Below are 17,634 nucleotides of genomic sequence, written 5' to 3' on the forward strand. Positions count from 1 at the left end.
CAATCTCTTTCTAGTGGAAGTCGTTTAAGTCCAAACAGACTAAGAGGAAGTTTACTACAATAGTTTATACCTCTACTTTAAGCGGCCTGTTGTCAAATTCCCCAAAAATAATAGGGTTTTTGGCACTGATTTATACCTAACAGCTCCATTAAGCGACCAAAAACTATTCATCGGAGGCATATATTTTCCGATGGTGGCCGCACGATAGAGTTTTGGTTCTACTTTAGTAATACCTTGTCCATTCTGGTATTCTCTATACTCCACGGCGCCATTAGGCCACGTGAACATGCCACACCCACTAGGTTCATCCTCGTCCCATAATCCCTCTAGTACCGAGCCGTCTGGTGAATGCATAGCACCTACTCCTGACATGAGGTCATACTGCCATTCACCTTCGTACACAGTACACGAGGCGAACACTAGACGTCCGTGACCGTGCCTGGAATTAATATTTAACTTTCATCAATTTTTATTTTTGTGTTTGTGTGTGTGTGTGGGTGTATGTGTGTGTGTGTGTGTGTTTTTTTTTTTGAAGGGTACAGTTTCGTTCTCAATTCCGGCTCGCTGTTATGCAGTTCTAGAAAACTTTTTGGAATTTCCTCTAAAGATTATTATGGGAAGCCATTTCAATGTTACATATAGAACTCTTGCATGTGCAAAGCAGTTCGAAGAATTCCAATCTTTTGATAATTGAAACATTCAGCTGCATTCCGATGTGCTGTAAGGGTTCTATTAGGAAAACGATTTAAACGATTTACGTGACATCGAAATGGCTTTCAAATGAAAATCATTTAGCGAAATAGCCGATAAGAACAATTCTTCTGGAAGGCATTTCAGTGTTACATACGAAAGCTAGTAAATGAACAAATAACATCAGAATGGCTTCCACTTGGAACCCATTTCAGTGTTCTAAGAAAAAATGTCCATAGTAAGCCATTTAAATATTAAAGGATACGACACGGTGTACGTAATCACAACCATTATTCATGGAAGCCATTTCAATGATGTACATACGATAATTATTTTAATGACTCATGCAACATCAAAATGGCTTCAACTCGGAGCCCATTTCAATCTTGCTCATGACAAACAATTTTTATGGGAAGCCATTTTAGTGCTACAGCATTACACGATCACAAATATTCTCACTTAACTATTGCCAAACATACCTCATGTTATTCCACCATTGTCCTTCGTAAATTCCATATTGTTTTTTGCTGGCACTCAGTTCGTGTCCGGAGAAAATGAAAGCCTTCCCATGACCCCACCTCTTACCTATGAAAGAATGGATAAAATTATGAATGGGAAACATACTGTGGGCTTTCGTCCGCCTATGCCAATCAAAAACGAGAAGAAAAGGCATATTTACCAATCATAATACAGTATTGTATCCCGACTGTTGGAATCAAATAGTTTCCGTATCCAAGCATTTTGAATGACTGGTGCGCATTATTGTGCGTTCTGATTGGTTTAAGCATTACGGAAGCCATTACACAGCCAATAAATTAGTAAACTTGTCCAAGTCGTCTTCTCTAGTTTACAGAGAGAAGAAAATAGAAAAAATATCGATAAAAAAATTGCCCGCGTGCTATAATAAGCTAGCAAAGCGCGCAAATTCGACAGAAAACTTTTCGAAAGTCTAATAAGTTGGCCGCAGCGCGTTTTCAACTAATAAAAAAACTGTTTTACCGCTTACCTTTCTTCCACTGTCCTTCGTATATCAAATTCCCATCAAGACTAACCAGCTTTCCCTCTCCGTGCGGAACATAAAAGTTAGACGTCTGAAAAAGCGATTCATAGCTAAAAATACGGTCCTCGCCACATGCGTATCTCAGGTTTGAGGAGTAGGGATTGGACAGGTGAAGACAGACCAGTGACTGTGCAAACTTTGTGTGGTTCATGAGAGAACGGCTTTCGATCAGGAGCTCATCCTTGTCGTAGATCATATGGCCGACACTTTCTGAGCGAGAAGAAAAGAATAGACAAAGTTGAAGAAAAGAATTGTAAATGTAAAAATCATATGTTTTTACTCCCGGCCAAGAAGGAAACGATGGCTCTTTACCACACACACACCCGTAGATTGAAGCGCGTTTGCGTGAGCTGTGAAAAATTGAAGGAACATGCAAGTATGCTGTGCTGTGACTTCGAGCATTTTGATTGGTTAAGGAATATTATTGCGCACTGTGATTGGTTCCTAGGGATATCGTCAACAATTCTTTACCGTAACCGTACCACTTTACAGTAATACAAAATCTATGTTATTTGATATGCAAGAATGTGTAAGCTGAACAATACCAATGTTTTGGAATCCCACAGACTTTTGATGGTGTCTGTGAATAGCTGATAATAAATGAGGCTAAGCCTGTGCAAATGATTCTGTCTTCTTCAAAAACAGCGGTATGCATGGAATGTAGTTTTACCTTTGTAGCTGTATCCAGGGTCTTGTCCATCTTCTTCTAATCTACCTGCCTCGCTATCCAAAGCCACATCCAAGCTGTGATGGAGTCCTAACTGTATATCTGAACACCTCAATAATGTTTCAAGAGGAAGCAACAATGATTGGAGATCGTCAGATTCTGCATCGCTTGACAACTGGTTGGATGCGTGAAGCAGCTCTGACTTTGATTCTTTGCTGCGCAGCTTTGTGACCAGAATGACGTACAACGAGTGCTGGATCTGAAAGCACTTTAACTGTGCTTCTAGGAGTTCTTTCGGTAAAGAATTCGAATTCTCTTTTTTTCGAGCCTCCCGCCTCGCTTTACCACGTCTAGTATGATTATCTCCTTCATCCTTTTCGAATTCTCTCACTTTTTTCATCGTGGTGACATTTTTCCTGTCATTTTCCTGACCACTTTTTACGTTTAAATCATGATTGTCCTCTAGACTTGAAGGAAATGGCAACTTAGAATAAGCTCCAACATTATCTTTAGGAACTCTCTCTTTAGCGGCGGCCTCTGGCTGGTCTTGTGCCTCCCAAAATGATAAAGGCGAAGAATTATCAGTCTTCTTCTGGGAACCAGTATTCCAAATATTACCTATGACAGGCAAAGCATTGTTGAGCAGTCCAAAAGACGTAGCTGATTTTGCATCTGGTGAAGTTTTGGGCCCATTTTTCTGGATAGTTGTAGATGCAAATGGGATCTCTGTCGAGGACGACTTACCAGCGCCATTACCCCCAACAAGAACATTTTTGAAAGGCTTGGAAAATGCAGACGATGTAGTGCTTAAGTTGAATGACGGGAGACTCTTTGTGCTTTGAGTTTTGGGTGCTGAAGTCTTAGAAAACGTCCAGGTTGTGGTCGAACTGTCTGTCGTACTCGATGAAGTTCCCTCAGCTGCACTGGCAATTGTTGTAATGCTGGTTGTACATGTACCAGTTGTGCTTGATGAATTGAAGTGAAGATCCGCATCTTTCAAGGCAGAAAATATATTCAAACAAGCAGCTGTTTTCTGATCTTTCTTAGGGCTGCTGCGAGTTTGGGTACGACGTCTTGGAAGGTAATGGCATGGTGTTGTTCTTGCAGCTAGTAAAGAAAAGAATTTGATTTTTTTATTGCACTTTGACGTCACAGCTTCTTCCTCTTTTTGGTTTTGTTTTGTTTTTCTTAAGTCTCGGCATAGGGGCCCGGCAATTTCTAATTTTCGGCGATTTCTCACCCAAAACAACTGTTAGGCCTAGGGCAAATGTCGAACTTTCCATGCACCGAACTTAATTACATCAAAGAATGCCGCCTCATTATCACCTGATATCCATTGTTTTTAATGAGTTCGGTGCATGGAAAGTTCGACGTTTGCCCTTGGCCTTAATCGATTTAAATAATATATGTATATATAAAGTTATATAAATAAAGAAAAATTATATTCTATTAGGATACTGTTAAAAAAGTATTCTAGTCGAATGGGAAAAAGAAATGCGAACATAAATACATATGAGTATTGAAATAAAAATGACATTGGTTCGACTATATGAGGAAAACGTTAAACTCGAGAAAACATTGTCTTCACCGCACCCAATAGACCTAGGAGTTTGCCTGTTGATGGATGGCCAATACTTTAATTTTTTTACCAGTATGGTTTTTCTAAATTTTTTTGAAATCTTTCAGCATAAAAACACTAGCTATGAACATTAAACTGAAAATTGTAGAATAAAAGCTGCAAAATCGGCATTTTTAATTTTTCGATCCGACATCCGCTGTCCAGTCCAGTCCAACTACGCCCGGTTCCTGATTTTCCAAAATTAAAAAATGCCTCAAAATTCAGAATTTAGAAGAATAAATCAAATTCCAGAGGTTGGATATGCTTTTTACTATACATCTAGATCAACTACATCCTTTTAAAGGCCGAAAATGTTTAGATTTTTTTTACAATCCAAGATGCAAGTCAGTTGAAGTCCAGACCGTGAGTCAAAAAAATAGACAGTCCTTGTAATTTAATTTTTTTCCATCCAATTATTTACAAATTGGACAGCATGTATAGTTTACTATCTGTTATTTAAGCGTCTGGACCCAATGTCTAGTTACACAGAGAATAGCCTGGCTTGTGCCCGGCAATGGCTGCCTCTATGATCATGTCAGTAGGGAACTGAGACTAGAATTATTGCATATTTTGAAATATCCATGTTCGTGGTCTATCTAGTTATATAAATTACCATTCTTAAGTTCATCTTTGATTAGTAAGAGCTGTCCAGTGTAAAGCATCGTTTCTCCTTGGTAATTCAACCAGACTCTCATACTATCGCACTCATAGCGCTGACCATCACCAGAACCATCTTCATCAATAAGTCTTATATTTGGAGACATAGCTTTGGACTCCTAAAAGACAAACGAAGAAATTCAAAATTACGCTCAGTTCAGACAGAAAGGGCAGGGAAAGATGAAAATAGAATATTTGTTTACAGTTTACAAATAAGGTCAAATAATTTATAGGGAGTGTTTCTGTAAGTAAGGTATTATGTGAAAAAATGTAGTATTAAACGCGTAAACTTTGCAGAGATTTTCAATCAAATACTACGCGAAATTTATTCCAGGAATACTGAAAACCTGATAAAAAATGCAGATTTGTAGATAAGGACTCAAATAAATTCGCAAAAGGGATACAAATTAAGAGATAATCAAGAAAACAATAATGCAATAGCTTAAATTTTCCAGGAAAATATCTCAGTTGGATCTCAGCTGTTTTTCTTCTTTCGTGAAAAACATCCAAGTAAACTCCACAAATGAACAATGAATTCTACCAGCTGAAAGACAATACCCTAGGTACTTAATCCTAGTGCTTTTTTACTTACCATTTTGTAAAAATAATAAGGTTTTTAGATCGAAAAAAGTGTTTTTTTCCAGTCTACATTTTTGAGTTCAAAAAAAAACCCGGAAGTGACGCTAAAAACCGTGAGGGATTGAGACTACACTAGTATCCAATCCCTCTCCACTGTGTTTACAAAATGGCGGCTATTGAGTTTGATTGAGAGATTGAGGTATTTTTTTTAGGAAAAATGTTCGTTTATTCAGTCCGATTTTTGAAAAAATAACATTTCTGTATTAATGGGGCTAAGGATTTATTCTTAGATTCTGAGATCTAGTATTTTTTTATCATTTTGAGGTGGATTTTATTCATTCGAGTTTAGATCACTTGACCACATGGGATGGGAAATGCATCATTGTTCTTTTCCACTTTCTGAATACATCTATTCCTTACACTTAATTTTTAACTCAAATAGAGTTGAAAATACCTGAGAAAGTACTTTGAAAGTTAATTTATAAATGTAATTTCATCTGTGGCTTTGTAAATAATAACAAAAGCTTTCGCTGAGTAAGCAGTTTTCCGAGACAAAACATTGAAGTGTTATAAAGTCTATATCGATATTTAAGAGAAAAGCAATGCTTCGTTCTTCAAGTCTTTATTTGGTTATCTTCTTCTGGATTCTGGTTTTTATCATTAATGCTTTACTCAAGGTTTGTGGAAATCATTCTTGTGTGTGTGTGTTTTTGATGTAAATAACAATAAAGCATCCATCATGTTGTTTGATGTGACAAAGAGTGACAGTGTGAGGAGGGGGGGGGGGGGGGGAGAATAAAAGGAGAGAGAAGAAAATGGAGCAGGAAAGCAAGCATTAAAGGGGATAGAAGGATGAAAGAAGTAGCTATTTCTTTTAATCCCATCCTTTCATTTCCTTTCATTCTATTAATTTTCAGGTACATCCTGAAGTTCAATTATTGTGTCAATAATTGAACTTCAGGGTATACTATAATACTTAATAATGATGATGATGACGATAAAAAAATTAGCAAAAATAAAATATTAAGTTATAACAGTATTATCATTATTTTATTTTTAGAATTATAGAAGGTATTCTCGCAGATACGAAGAACTTTTAGAAGAAAATGGCATCTCATTATTGCCATGTCAGATTCGTTGGTACACAACACGATTCAACAGATGGTTTATCAAGCTCGGCAAATTCCATTCATATTTTCTACATATTTGGTTCACAATCGGCACATGGGTTGGTGTGTTTATGATGTTTGTGTCTGTTGGAGTACTGTCGTTGACTCTTTATAAAGCATTCACTAAAGAAGCACCTGAACAGATCTTAACACCAGTGGTAAGTTGTTCAATTATAGCGCAAAGCTTTGGAAACAGTATATGATTCCTTCCTGCAGTCAACTCTCTCCTTGCGGACACCCCGATATTACAAACACCTCACTATTGTGGACAGAAGCAAAATCCCTGATGAAAAATAATGACAAAGAAATGACTGTAATTAACTCTCGCTATTGCGGACACTCCCTATTACGATTTTATTTGTGAGTTAGCCATACCTTGACTCTAATCAACCTTAAGGTTGTCTCAGGATTGACTTTAGCCTAGAGATTACTTCATGATCAGCAAGTATCAATAAAAGTTCAAGGCTTTTCATGTTGATATATGGTATTCCAAGAATCAACAATTCAATGCCCATAATAATTTAAGATTATCATAATTATTTTATTTTATCTTAATTGGACTTTCAGATGCCTGGAGTCAACCTTCCCTGGAGTCAAATTCTATATTATTTGATAACCCTTGCTATTAGTGGGATATACCATGAAATAGGCCATGCCATAGCTGCCGTTAGGTGAGCATATCAAACAATAGAGGTTGCACCATCCATGATGTCAGCCATGACAGGAGGTACAGCTATAGTCTCTTTTTCCCAAGGGAACCTGACGTGAGCGTGCAACCCATGGGCAAATGGTCCATGTTTTTCAACCAATCAGATTATACTATATTATAAGACCAGATTCAATATTGTTCCTGCCTCCTGTCATGGCTGACATTATGTGATGGTGCAAAGCCTCTAATACCTCATTAACCTCATCCTGTTGGCAAAGACACCTCACCTGTCTCTATTCAGTGCCTCTGTTGACCAATATTCTGCAACCATATTAAGCCATTTTTAACCTTTCCATCCCACCCCTTCCCCCCCCAAAAAATTGTCAAACTCCTTTGTATATGCTGTTTTATTATTTTTTTAGAGAGCAAGTTCGTGTCAATGGTTTTGGCCTATTTTTCATGGCCATCTACCCTGGTGCTTATGTCGACCTTCATACTGACCATCTCAAGCTGGTATCATCTCTTCGGCAGCTAAGAATATATTGTGCAGGGGTCTGGCATAACATTGTTCTAGCCCTCTTAGGGTTGCTGTTGCTATGGCTACTTCCATATATTATTGTACCTCTGTATATGACTGGTCAAGGTGCAGTAGTGAAGCAGGTTATGAAGGTACTTCTGTTATGGTCATCATTTGATAGTAATGGCTAGCAGTGGACAGGAGTGGGGGGGGGGAAGGAGGGCATAGGTTGGTGTGTGATGTATGCTGTAGCCTGCGTAGCAGCTCTTGGGGAGGGGGGTTGGGGCAAGGGGACATTGTGTGCTGATGATATGTGTCCTGTTTCGCCACTCTGGTCTTCCTTGGTTTCATCCTTGGGTCTGCCTGTATGCATAAGGAGAATTGCTTGTATTGCTTGTGGTCATTCATGGACTGTGTAGTGGCTACCAGAGGTGCCTTCTTATCTTCTTTTTTTCTTCGTTCGACCCAGTTGAGCTTCTCCACTGCTGTACTTGTAGTGGTGATTAGCAATAACAAGGCTTTTGTGTTGGTTCTCTACTTTGATTCAGAGGTTTTCTCCACATTTTGTATTTTTTTTCCCTTCATCTAAATATCAATACGATCTTTCGGCAACCTGTGCCTTCACCTCCAGAGATGAGAACCTAATTTATTGTCCCACATTGCAAAACTGAAAACAAATAAATAAATAATGTTTGACCTTCTCACTTATGATCATGTAAATGCTGTTTTGCCATAGAATTCTCCAGTGTATGGTAGCATTAAGAGGGGGGATACCATACTTTCAGTATACGGATGTCAGGTGTATAACAAAGATGACTGGTTTCACTGTGTGTCTAAGACTCTCCTCAAGCCACAGCACGGATACTGCAGTGATATGATCACCATTACCAGGAAGAATTCGTCTACTGGTTAGTAATTTTTGATATTCCTTTCTATTCTAATGATACTGATAGGTTCCTACTTAGTTCCTAACAAGAGTGTTGGGAACCAAGTAGGCACCTTAATTCGTCCAAAGATGCCCCAGGATGGCCCACTCTTCTCCAGGATGGCCCACTCTTCTCCAGGATGGCCCACTCTTCTCCAGGATGGCCCACTAATTTCAGTTCTGTCCAAGGGTGTCCCATTCTGCCCCAGGGTAGTCCACTCTGCCCCAGATGTCCCAGGGTATCCCAGATGTCCCAGATGTCCCTGGATATCCCAGATGTCCCAGATCCTACCTTTGGCTTCCCAGTACTGTCCCAATCTTATGATCCTACCCAAGGAATTTCTATTAATGTTTTTTCCATTTTTTTTTTCCATTTGAAAGGAGGGGTATATGTTGATGGAGTGTTTGATTGCTGTAGGAATGCCACATCTTCAAGATTTTGTTTCACATACCAGTCAATTAGCCAAGCTAAGGTAAACTTAACCAATATTAAAACAGAAGGAAATAACTTGAAAACTGAAATCATCAAGAATTAAGGAATGGCTATTAGCTAGTAAAAAAACAAGAAAATTGGAAACATTTTTTGTGTGGAATTTCTTTACCTTCCATCTATCAATCTATCCATTCATTCATTCATTCATTCATTCACATTTTCATTTCACTAGGGATATGCATGTCTCCCTGCTCGTACCACGATGCAGACTAAAAAATTTTGCAATCAACCAGAAGATTGTGCAGGACCAGGTATGACCATAGAGAAATAACTTTCCACACTTTAATATATTTTCATTTTAAGTTAGTAGGAAAAAGAAGAATAAAAAATACCTAAAAAATCAAACAGTCACAAATATTTTTCCCAAAGAAATTCATCAAAATCTATAATATTTTTACTGATAAAAGTATATTTTAGAATAAAATCAGCTGTTCAAATAATTATTAATAATAATTATTATTATTTATTATTATTATTTATTGTTATTATTATTAACTATTATTATTAATTACTGTTATTAATAATTATTGATAAGTATTGTTTAAATTCTGGTCTAAAGGTGACAAAGCATGTGTGCACCCATCACTGGACAATTCCAGTCGTCTACTTAGAATAATAAGAAGTCGTGACTTGGATGTATTGTATGTAGGAGATCCAAGACTGCTTACATATACAGGTATAAATCAACCTTACTATCCCTTCTACTATCTCTTGCATGTACCTAAATTCCATTTTCCTCAGGGGCTGCAGAGCACCATAAAAAGTGTGTGTGTGTATGGTTTTGTTTTTTTGGGGGGGGGGGGGGGGGCTAAGGCCTAGGGCAAATGTCAAACTTTCCATGCACCGAACTCAGTGCATGGAAAGTTCAACGTTTGCCTTAGGCCTAAGATTGGGAAATATAAGCGACTAGTATGGAAAAAGGGAAAAGGGGGAGCTGTAGCCCCCTCCCCTACCCCACCCCCTCTGAGCCCCCTATTCCTACCTATCTACCAGAGACATAAACCTTACAGGAAATTGATATTTTACAGAAGTGGAGCCAGAGTGATTTTAAGGGGATGTCATCTGGATGTCACCTAGAAAGCCAATATTTAATTTTTTTCTTTTATTCAGTAGTTATGTTAATTCTTTTCACAGTTGTAGTCACAGACTTTAGTCCCAGAAGTCCACTTCTTCCTCTCGAACTTCCCACCATCATACAGACATTTCTCATGTATCCTTTTTATGTTTAAATTGATCACTCAAGTGAATTTGGAAAGGTGTATTAAATTGCAAAGTTCCTTATTTTGTGACCATTAATTTGTGAATGTGTCAATCGTATGGGGAAAAAAACGACCTGTGCATCCAAAACAAAAAGCAGTCTTATTTTTTCTTTGTAACATGATTTGTTGTCCAAAGTTCTAATTATTTTTATATACTTCACTTTATTTTAGCATTTTTGTGAGCAGTTGAACCCAGAATTATATCAGTGCCTAACAAAATCTATTAATGTAAATACTTCAAGTCACATTTGCCCTTAACATCCTATAAGATATCTTGTGTCATTGTCGGGAGCTTTGGCACTCCTCAACATGGTACCTTGTTACTCTCTGGATGGTCAATGGGCTCTTTTTGCCCTGGTAGAATATTCACTAGTAGATCTTATCCCAAATGAAGATCAAAGAAACACTTTATGTAATGTTATATTGACATTGGGTACTCTTCTCTTGGCAGCTAACATCACTCTTGCATTATGGACTCTCGGAAATGTATAATGAGTATAATATATACAATTATAATCTCATATCATTTTTACGGTGATTTATATAGTATTTATATTTAACTTATTTTTAATAAAGGTCAGTTGATGTGAATATTGTCAGTGTATATTTTTTTATATTTTTTTCTAAATTCTTGCATTCCTTTCTTTTGTCAACTGGTCATTTCAATATGTCAGTTTCAATACAGGTAAATACGATGCACAGTTTGCAGGAAGCCCAAGTTCCAGCTTGATTTTGCATGTTGCAGTTACACAGCAAATTAGTCACAGATAACAAGTCGTAACTCCCTGTCATTGCCGCGAATCAATAGAATTAACGACAATATGTTCATTTGTTTATTTCTAAAAAATACCAGCAAAGAACAAACACAACAAAACAGTGACATATCAATGTCTTTATAAAAAAGTCATAAATTGTATTAAGTCTGTACACAGTATTTCCTGCTTTATACTAAGTAAAAATGAGGTGCTGGTCAAATTGCATAGCAAAGGATATATGGATGTTCTATATATGTGTGTGCAGGATATATATATGTTATATGTATTTTATTGAATTCTACCCAGTAACAGGTATTCTCAAGAGGTAAAAAAATTTTTAGCCATCCACTAATAAATACAAATATATATTCACTCCAGTATTTTTTAAGATTCTTCTGGTTCAGGGTTTTCATCTGCCAGGGGTTCAGCGCCGAGTTCCTCACTTGGTTCTTCAGGTGCAGCAGTTTCTTCGCTGGGTATGTCTGTCGTTGGTTCAGGTGATGTCGTTTCTTTGATTATTTTTCTCTGTGCCGCAGCCTTGGCCATGGCTTCTTTTTCCTGTGCTTGACGAATTTCTTCGTCTAATTTTCCGTAAACACTTTGTCTCTTTGAAACAACTTCTCTTATGATAACTGCAACACAAGTAAAGAAATATTGAAGGTTAAAACACTGTTTCTCACAGAACCTACATTCTGAGGGGTTATGAGAATCAAACGCTTACCATCTAATAATGTTCTGGCCAACATAGATTGATCCAAGTTTTCATCAACTCTTTCCATGAGCCACGGCATGAAGTATGTTTCCACATCTATAAAATGAATAAAAGATTAATAAGTACAGAAGGGTATATGTGGCTCTAGAGAGTCTACTGAGGTGGACTGGTCTAGCTTGGATACACACAACACCATATAAGACATGAGTAACACCCTACTTATCTCAACACACCATCCCTCCCTTCTCTGCCAACATACAGACTCCTAGTGCACCCTTAATCCTCTCTAAATTATTTCATTGGCACCATGAGTAACAAGATGCCGTTTCAAATAGTTCCTACCTCTTTCAACTGGGTCGTAGAAATAACCATTCTCATTAAGTGAGCCAAATACAGATGGTACCAAATCAGCGAGATAACTCTATAAAAAAATGCAAAACAAATCAGTTGACTTGCTTTAAACTGGATAACACAGAAATGATTTTTAGTCCTTACTTGAGCAAATGCACGAGCTGCAATCTTATCTCCGGTCTCTTTTTCCTTGCGCAGAACCTCGGCTTGTTGCCTCATGCGTCTTTCCTTTTCCTCTCTGTGTCGTCTTTCTTGTTCTTCTAATCTCTGGGTTTCTACGAGTTCTGCATTGCGGAGTTCTTCGAATTGCCTCTGCTGTGCTCTGAGATTGGCTAGCTCTTCTTCTTCCATTACTTCTAAAAGAGCTTGCTCTACAGTTTTTCCAACTAACACTTCGAGTATGGGTTTTACTTCAATGTCAAAGTCAAACAGCTAGAATGAAAAAAACGAAAAGTAAGAAACAAGTAATAATAATGCAAATAATGTAGTAAAAAATGGATATAATAAGATAACTGAGTTCTAATTTCCACTCTGATCGGTCAATACCTCTCCATCCAGGATCTGTGTTGCAACATCAACACCAGTTTTAGCAGGAATAAACAATGGGGAAGGTGGTCTGTCCAAGAAAGCATCAGTCTGTGTCTCTACTTCAGCCTCTTCAACACGGTCGCTCAGTTCTTCCAAGTAAAGTTCTGTCTGTACATCAATGTGTTTTCTGCCAGTCACTGGCTCTGGTGAACGAGGTTGGAGCTGATCTTTAGCCCTCTTTCTGGCAATGGCTCTTCTTCTCATTTCTTGTTGTCTTTGGACTTCAATTGGATCTGGCTGGGCAGACTTTTGAAAAAAATAAGATTATATGAATGAATATGGATATTTTCTGAAACTACTAGTACATATTAAATATACCCTCCTCACCCTCCCGACCCCTCAGAAATTCCAATCCCCATTTGTAGTGGGAGGTATAGACATTTTCTCGAGCTATGCAATTTATTCTCCTTAGGACACCACCAAATACTCTCCTCAGACCCTCTCAACCTTCAGAAATTCCAATCCCTCTCCATGGGTGAGGTATGGATAGTTTTGGGAAATACACAATGATAGCAATCTTTATTTTGATTTCAGGCTTTGTATTATTCATGTCAATACTTACAGCTGGCAAAGTTCTCTGCGCATATGTGTTCCCTCTAACAATTCTTTTGTCGTACATAATATTACCATATGGCATTGGGGATTCATTTCTAGAAAATAAGATAAAATTCACTTTTTAACAAAAATATATATGAAACTATTAATCTTTTTAATGGCATACACTGACAAAATGAAATAATTATCAATATTTTTAGGTTCATTTGCAATTCATATTAAGACTTACTTCACTTTATATAGAAATATACGAATTGAGAATGAGATTTTCTCACATACATAATTAAGGGAAAATGAACTTGATATAAAAAAAATCTAAAGTTAGTTGGCTTAATTCTTAGTCGAAGTAATCAAACTAGAATTTTATGAATTCTTACTTGAGGAATATTTTTCCTACAACCATCTCCATGGTTTTACATGTCTTCAAGAAAAATCATTATCGCTACGATTTTATGTATTATACCGATTAACCAGTCATGTATCTGAGAAGTATTTTTATTAAGATTAAAGCTTTAATACCATAGGTTAAGCGAGGCATTTTACTCAAAAAAGGTTCAATATTAATAAAGAGTAAAGCGATCAAATATCGTATACAATGGAGTCGACAACAAAGCTGTCAGCAAAATCCTTCTTTGAATGCTTCAAAATGACTTCTGTTTTAGAAATCTGCGACACTAATAGCTGCAAATATCAATGCTTATGTTAGAAGCTCTACTTACTGTTGTGTAAGAGGATCTCTGAATTTTTTTCGTTGTTGAACGGGACGAGGTTGACTCGCGAAGGTATACGTCCTGGAAGGATCACCTTTTTGCGCCAAAACTGCAGCCATATTACTCTGATTATTTTCTATGACGAAGCTAGTACTTTCTTTAGACCCTTAAGGATCTTTCTGTGTCTTAATAAATTATTTTAAACGAGAAATCGTATCAAGAATAAACGTTTTCTTGAGCTGTTTTGAACTGCTTTCCTGTCGACTAAAACAACATGGCGTTGCTAAAGATCTATTTACACGTCAGGGTAACTATGACAACAAACACTACATTACCGCCAATAGTACGTTTGATGTTATTGGCTAATTATCGGTCTTATTCATCCAATTAAAATTTGTTTTATATAAAAGAACATGCGTAATAAGTAAATTACGAGCCTTAGATTACTTACTTACCGGGGGAGGGAGAGGAAGTTTGCTGTTTTCTTTTCAATCAAAAAAATCGTAGCAAAAAATAGCAAATTGTTTCCTTTTTTGATGGAAAATGAAAATACTTTTAATGTCATTGATTTTTTAGTAATGTTTACAATTTCTTTATATTTTTTATGACTTGATTGAAAAAATATACTCCTTACATACCCCTCCCTCCGTACAATATATAGTTATTGTCAACCAAGATGGCGGCGTCTGGAACAAGCTTTATACAACAAAATCTTGATCATCCTGAGATTTTAGATCGGGAAAACTTAATAGAAATCCTTTGTGACCGAAGTATCCCTCTAGATGAAATCAAAGATTTGGATAAGCAAGAATTAGTGAATTTGTTTTATAAATTTGTTGCTCCTTTGCCTCAAAGGTTACACCAACTCAGACGAGGTAAACGAGAACCACCAAAAACCACTGAAAGAACGCTTGCTAAAAAGACGGCAAATTCAATCAAAGGAAGAAAACGGTAAAGATAAGAAGATACTATGTTATTTTTTATGTTGTTTAGCTTGTAGGATAAAAATATGTTACTTAACTTTGTGAAAATATTCTTAAATGATTCTAACTTGCAATTGTCAAAATTTGACAAAAATTGACCCGATTATTAAACCATAGTTTATAATCAAGGCCAAAAGAGGACGTCCCCCCCTCCCCATCATGAAAAGATAGGGTCATGGACACAGGTATAACTGAAGGGACAACATGCATAATAGTTTATGACCAAGTTTAAAAACTATACTACAGGTTTGAGAGGGTTACATCAACAAGTGACCAAGTGTATGGAATGAATGTGGGAGGATTGCTTGATTTTGACCACCTGGATGAGTTGTTTGACCATTGGGTGGTGCACTGCTGCTAATGTGTTGTCTTTCACAGCTGTAAGTCCAACGGGTCGGGTCATGGTTTGAGCCCTGCGGATGCCACATTTGAATTGAGTTTGCTTGATGTGTTGTTCTCTCCCTTGCCAAGAGGGTTTTTCTCCAGGTACTCCATCCTCCCTCTGTAAATATCAACAACACATGCAGTTCAATTTAAATCCCAACCACAGGCTTGAACTACACAACAATGAGAACATTTTAGTAGGTACATATGCCTTTCCCATATGTGTTTGGGCTAATAAGACACACTATCTATAACACTGGTATCTATCTTTGATTTCCAGACTTTCAGATGTACAAAATTCAGTGGTGAATGTCAAAATACCCAAATCAGACCTTGAGCATGTTCTCATCAACAATGGCCCTTCAAAGTTAAAGCCAAAAACCCAGGAAGCAGACTTGTCACCAAATACTAACCTTAAAAGACCTAGAGTGAATCAAGAAGATAAAGCAAAGCCTGTGAAACTTAACAGAAAGTTTGTTAATTTAAAACTAAGTTCGCCATCAGGAAATTCCAGCTCTAAATCAGTAAATGGCAAAAATGAAAAAACAGGAGCTAAGGAAAAAGACAGGAATCATGAACCAGAGGTATTTCATTCATTCATTCATTCATCCACTCTTCCTTTGTTCATTCATTCATTAGCTAGTGTGACTTTGGTAAAAAATTTAATCATTGTCATATATATTCCTTAATATATATATACAGCCATTTGCAAAAATTATGGCCGTTTCGAATATAAATACAAGTATATGGAAAGTATATCAGACAGGGCGGGATATCTTTCTTGATATTTTTTTCAGAAAGCCCTAGTAATAGACAACTCGAAAAAAATATAAGGGAGGCTATCCCATAATTTTTGATATGCTTTTGATATATTTGTATATATATTGGAAGCGGCCATAATTTTTGCAAATGGCTGTATATATATATTAATATATATATACACTCGATTGCAGAAATGTTGTAGTATACATTTATACATTTATACAAATATCTAATGAGATGCATAATGCAAAATAACCATTTTCACCACTTAAAACCAACTGATCTATAATCCGTACGATCTAATAGAAAAGAAAAAAAATATTTTGAGTAACTGTCAAAATATTCAGTAACTGTCAAAATATTTTTTTTCTTGTCTGTTAGATCGTATGGATTATAAATCAGTTGGTTTTAAGCATTGGAAATGGTTATTTTGTATCATGCATCTCATTAGATATTTGTATAAATGTATAAATGTATACTACAACGTTTCTGCAATCGAGTGTATATATATATATATATATTCATTTGTTTTTTAACCCAATTTATATTATTTCTAGACTACCTCAGACTCCACTAGCTCTCACTCAACTGACGAAGAACTCAAGCAAATAAGGAAGAAGTTCAAGGAAATATCTTGGCCATAGAACAAAGGTTTCTACTCCTCAACAATATCCAATTGAAATATCTATAGGAAATTTTAAGAATTTTCTTGCCTTTGTTAATGTATTTTTTATCAACCAATTTACTACAAAATAATTGTCATATTATTATATATAATGTCTTTTATCAAATTTTTCTGTGATGCTGAACTGTTAGATTCTGTGATATTGGGAATCGGGAAGCAGTGCACTCGCCTCTCACCTTTGGGGTCTCGGGTTTCGCTCTCCAAATCAGGCCGTTTCATAAATTGGAGGATTGTTACCACTCAAGAGACGTTTTATCACTCATATTTATAAGCTTAAGACATTTAGTAAATAGTTTTATAGTTTCAAAAAGATTGAAATTAAAGAAAAGTACAAAAATAATTTGAGAATCGGAGCAGGAAAATTAAACTGCTGTGCGTATTGCATGCCGGGAAAGAACAGCTTCCCGCTCTGGTTCAAAATAAATCATATGACAGCCTATTTACGAGGAATGACAAATAATAATTTTCCAAAAAATGACTACAAGATTACATACCGCAAAAGAGAGACAAAGTCCATGGATAGTTTGTGCGCGCGCGCCTTTTTTTGTAAGAGCTCGGTCTAGCGCGAGCATGGAAATTAAAAACTTGAATTTCAAATCTCGCGTCTGAAAGCCGTTTTTCTCGCAGAACGAGCTAAAAACCTAACAAAATATTTCAAACATTTTTATGACTTTTCGTTGCGGAGATCATTTATGGATATCATAAGTACCAATGTTCAAGGGTCGCTGGACTACAGTCGCCACTTGAACGAAAAGAGAACTCCCAAAAATACAGAAGTGAAAATGAAAATGGCAGATCGTCTTGGGTCCGAATCAACTGTTATTAAAATTATCGATCCCGTGAAAACCCAAAGTAACCCAGATTGT

General features: G+C 36.7%; 4 protein-coding genes across 4 annotated transcripts in view; 2 read left to right on the forward strand and 2 right to left on the reverse strand.

The window, feature by feature from the left end:
* The window catches only part of LOC116304413 (uncharacterized), an 8,767-nt gene extending 3,392 nt beyond the window's left edge, over positions 1-5,375 (reverse strand). Inside the window, exons 1-6 of the mRNA XM_031714155.2 lie at positions 5,285-5,375; positions 4,649-4,811; positions 2,421-3,524; positions 1,697-1,960; positions 1,170-1,275; positions 234-439 (exon numbers count right to left, since the gene is read on the reverse strand). Coding sequence (XP_031570015.2) covers positions 234-439; positions 1,170-1,275; positions 1,697-1,960; positions 2,421-3,524; positions 4,649-4,811; positions 5,285-5,287 — 1,846 coding nt within the window. The 5' untranslated portion in view covers positions 5,288-5,375. The remainder of the gene's footprint in view (positions 1-233; positions 440-1,169; positions 1,276-1,696; positions 1,961-2,420; positions 3,525-4,648; positions 4,812-5,284) is intronic.
* Positions 5,376-5,440: 65 nt separating this feature from the next.
* On the forward strand, positions 5,441-10,874 carry LOC116304403 (membrane-bound transcription factor site-2 protease). The gene is made up of 10 exons (XM_031714133.1): positions 5,441-5,948; positions 6,332-6,598; positions 7,008-7,111; positions 7,512-7,758; positions 8,343-8,514; positions 8,913-9,004; positions 9,197-9,275; positions 9,584-9,700; positions 10,159-10,234; positions 10,553-10,874. The coding sequence occupies exons 1-10, from the start codon at positions 5,874-5,876 to the stop codon at positions 10,773-10,775; spliced, it is 1,452 nt and encodes a 483-aa protein (XP_031569993.1). The 5' UTR covers positions 5,441-5,873; the 3' UTR covers positions 10,776-10,874.
* Positions 10,875-11,160: 286 nt separating this feature from the next.
* Positions 11,161-14,244, reverse strand: LOC116304404 (radial spoke head protein 3 homolog). The gene is made up of 7 exons (XM_031714134.2): positions 13,964-14,244; positions 13,252-13,339; positions 12,648-12,935; positions 12,246-12,533; positions 12,093-12,171; positions 11,760-11,846; positions 11,161-11,670 (listed from the first exon to the last, which is right to left on the reverse strand). The coding sequence occupies exons 1-7, from the start codon at positions 14,071-14,073 to the stop codon at positions 11,423-11,425; spliced, it is 1,188 nt and encodes a 395-aa protein (XP_031569994.1). The 5' UTR covers positions 14,074-14,244; the 3' UTR covers positions 11,161-11,422.
* A 362-nt stretch (positions 14,245-14,606) lies between these two features.
* LOC116304419 (uncharacterized) lies at positions 14,607-17,367 on the forward strand. The gene is made up of 3 exons (XM_031714161.2): positions 14,607-14,905; positions 15,602-15,905; positions 16,641-17,367. Exons 1-3 carry the CDS (start codon positions 14,631-14,633, stop codon positions 16,725-16,727), a joined length of 666 nt encoding a protein of 221 aa, XP_031570021.1. The 5' UTR covers positions 14,607-14,630; the 3' UTR covers positions 16,728-17,367.
* The last annotated feature ends 267 nt before the right edge of the window (positions 17,368-17,634 follow it).

The sequence above is a fragment of the Actinia tenebrosa genome, unplaced genomic scaffold (assembly GCF_029948245.1).
Source record: "Actinia tenebrosa isolate PJP-AT-01 unplaced genomic scaffold, QUT_ActTen_1.0 PGA_scaffold5__44_contigs__length_20552954, whole genome shotgun sequence".
Classification (NCBI taxonomy): Eukaryota; Metazoa; Cnidaria; class Anthozoa; order Actiniaria; family Actiniidae; genus Actinia; species Actinia tenebrosa.

Coding starts and splice junctions, on each gene's coding strand:
- LOC116304403 (XM_031714133.1), top strand. CDS start 5,874: ATGCTTCGTTCTTCAAGTCTTTATTTGGTTATCTTCTTCTGGATTCTG. Junction 5,949..6,331: donor TCATTAATGCTTTACTCAAG/GTTTGTGGAAAT, acceptor TTTTATTTTTAG/AATTATAGAAGGTATTCTCG. Junction 7,112..7,511: donor CATGCCATAGCTGCCGTTAG/GTGAGCATATCA, acceptor TTATTTTTTTAG/AGAGCAAGTTCGTGTCAATG.
- LOC116304404 (XM_031714134.2), bottom strand. CDS start 14,073: ATGGCTGCAGTTTTGGCGCAAAAAGGTGATCCTTCCAGGACGTATACC. Junction 12,172..12,245: donor CAGCTCGTGCATTTGCTCAA/GTAAGGACTAAA, acceptor ATTTTTTTATAG/AGTTATCTCGCTGATTTGGT. Junction 11,671..11,759: donor GGCCAGAACATTATTAGATG/GTAAGCGTTTGA, acceptor CTTGTGTTGCAG/TTATCATAAGAGAAGTTGTT.
- LOC116304419 (XM_031714161.2), top strand. CDS start 14,631: ATGGCGGCGTCTGGAACAAGCTTTATACAACAAAATCTTGATCATCCT. Junction 14,906..15,601: donor TCAATCAAAGGAAGAAAACG/GTAAAGATAAGA, acceptor TTTGATTTCCAG/ACTTTCAGATGTACAAAATT. Junction 15,906..16,640: donor ACAGGAATCATGAACCAGAG/GTATTTCATTCA, acceptor TATTATTTCTAG/ACTACCTCAGACTCCACTAG.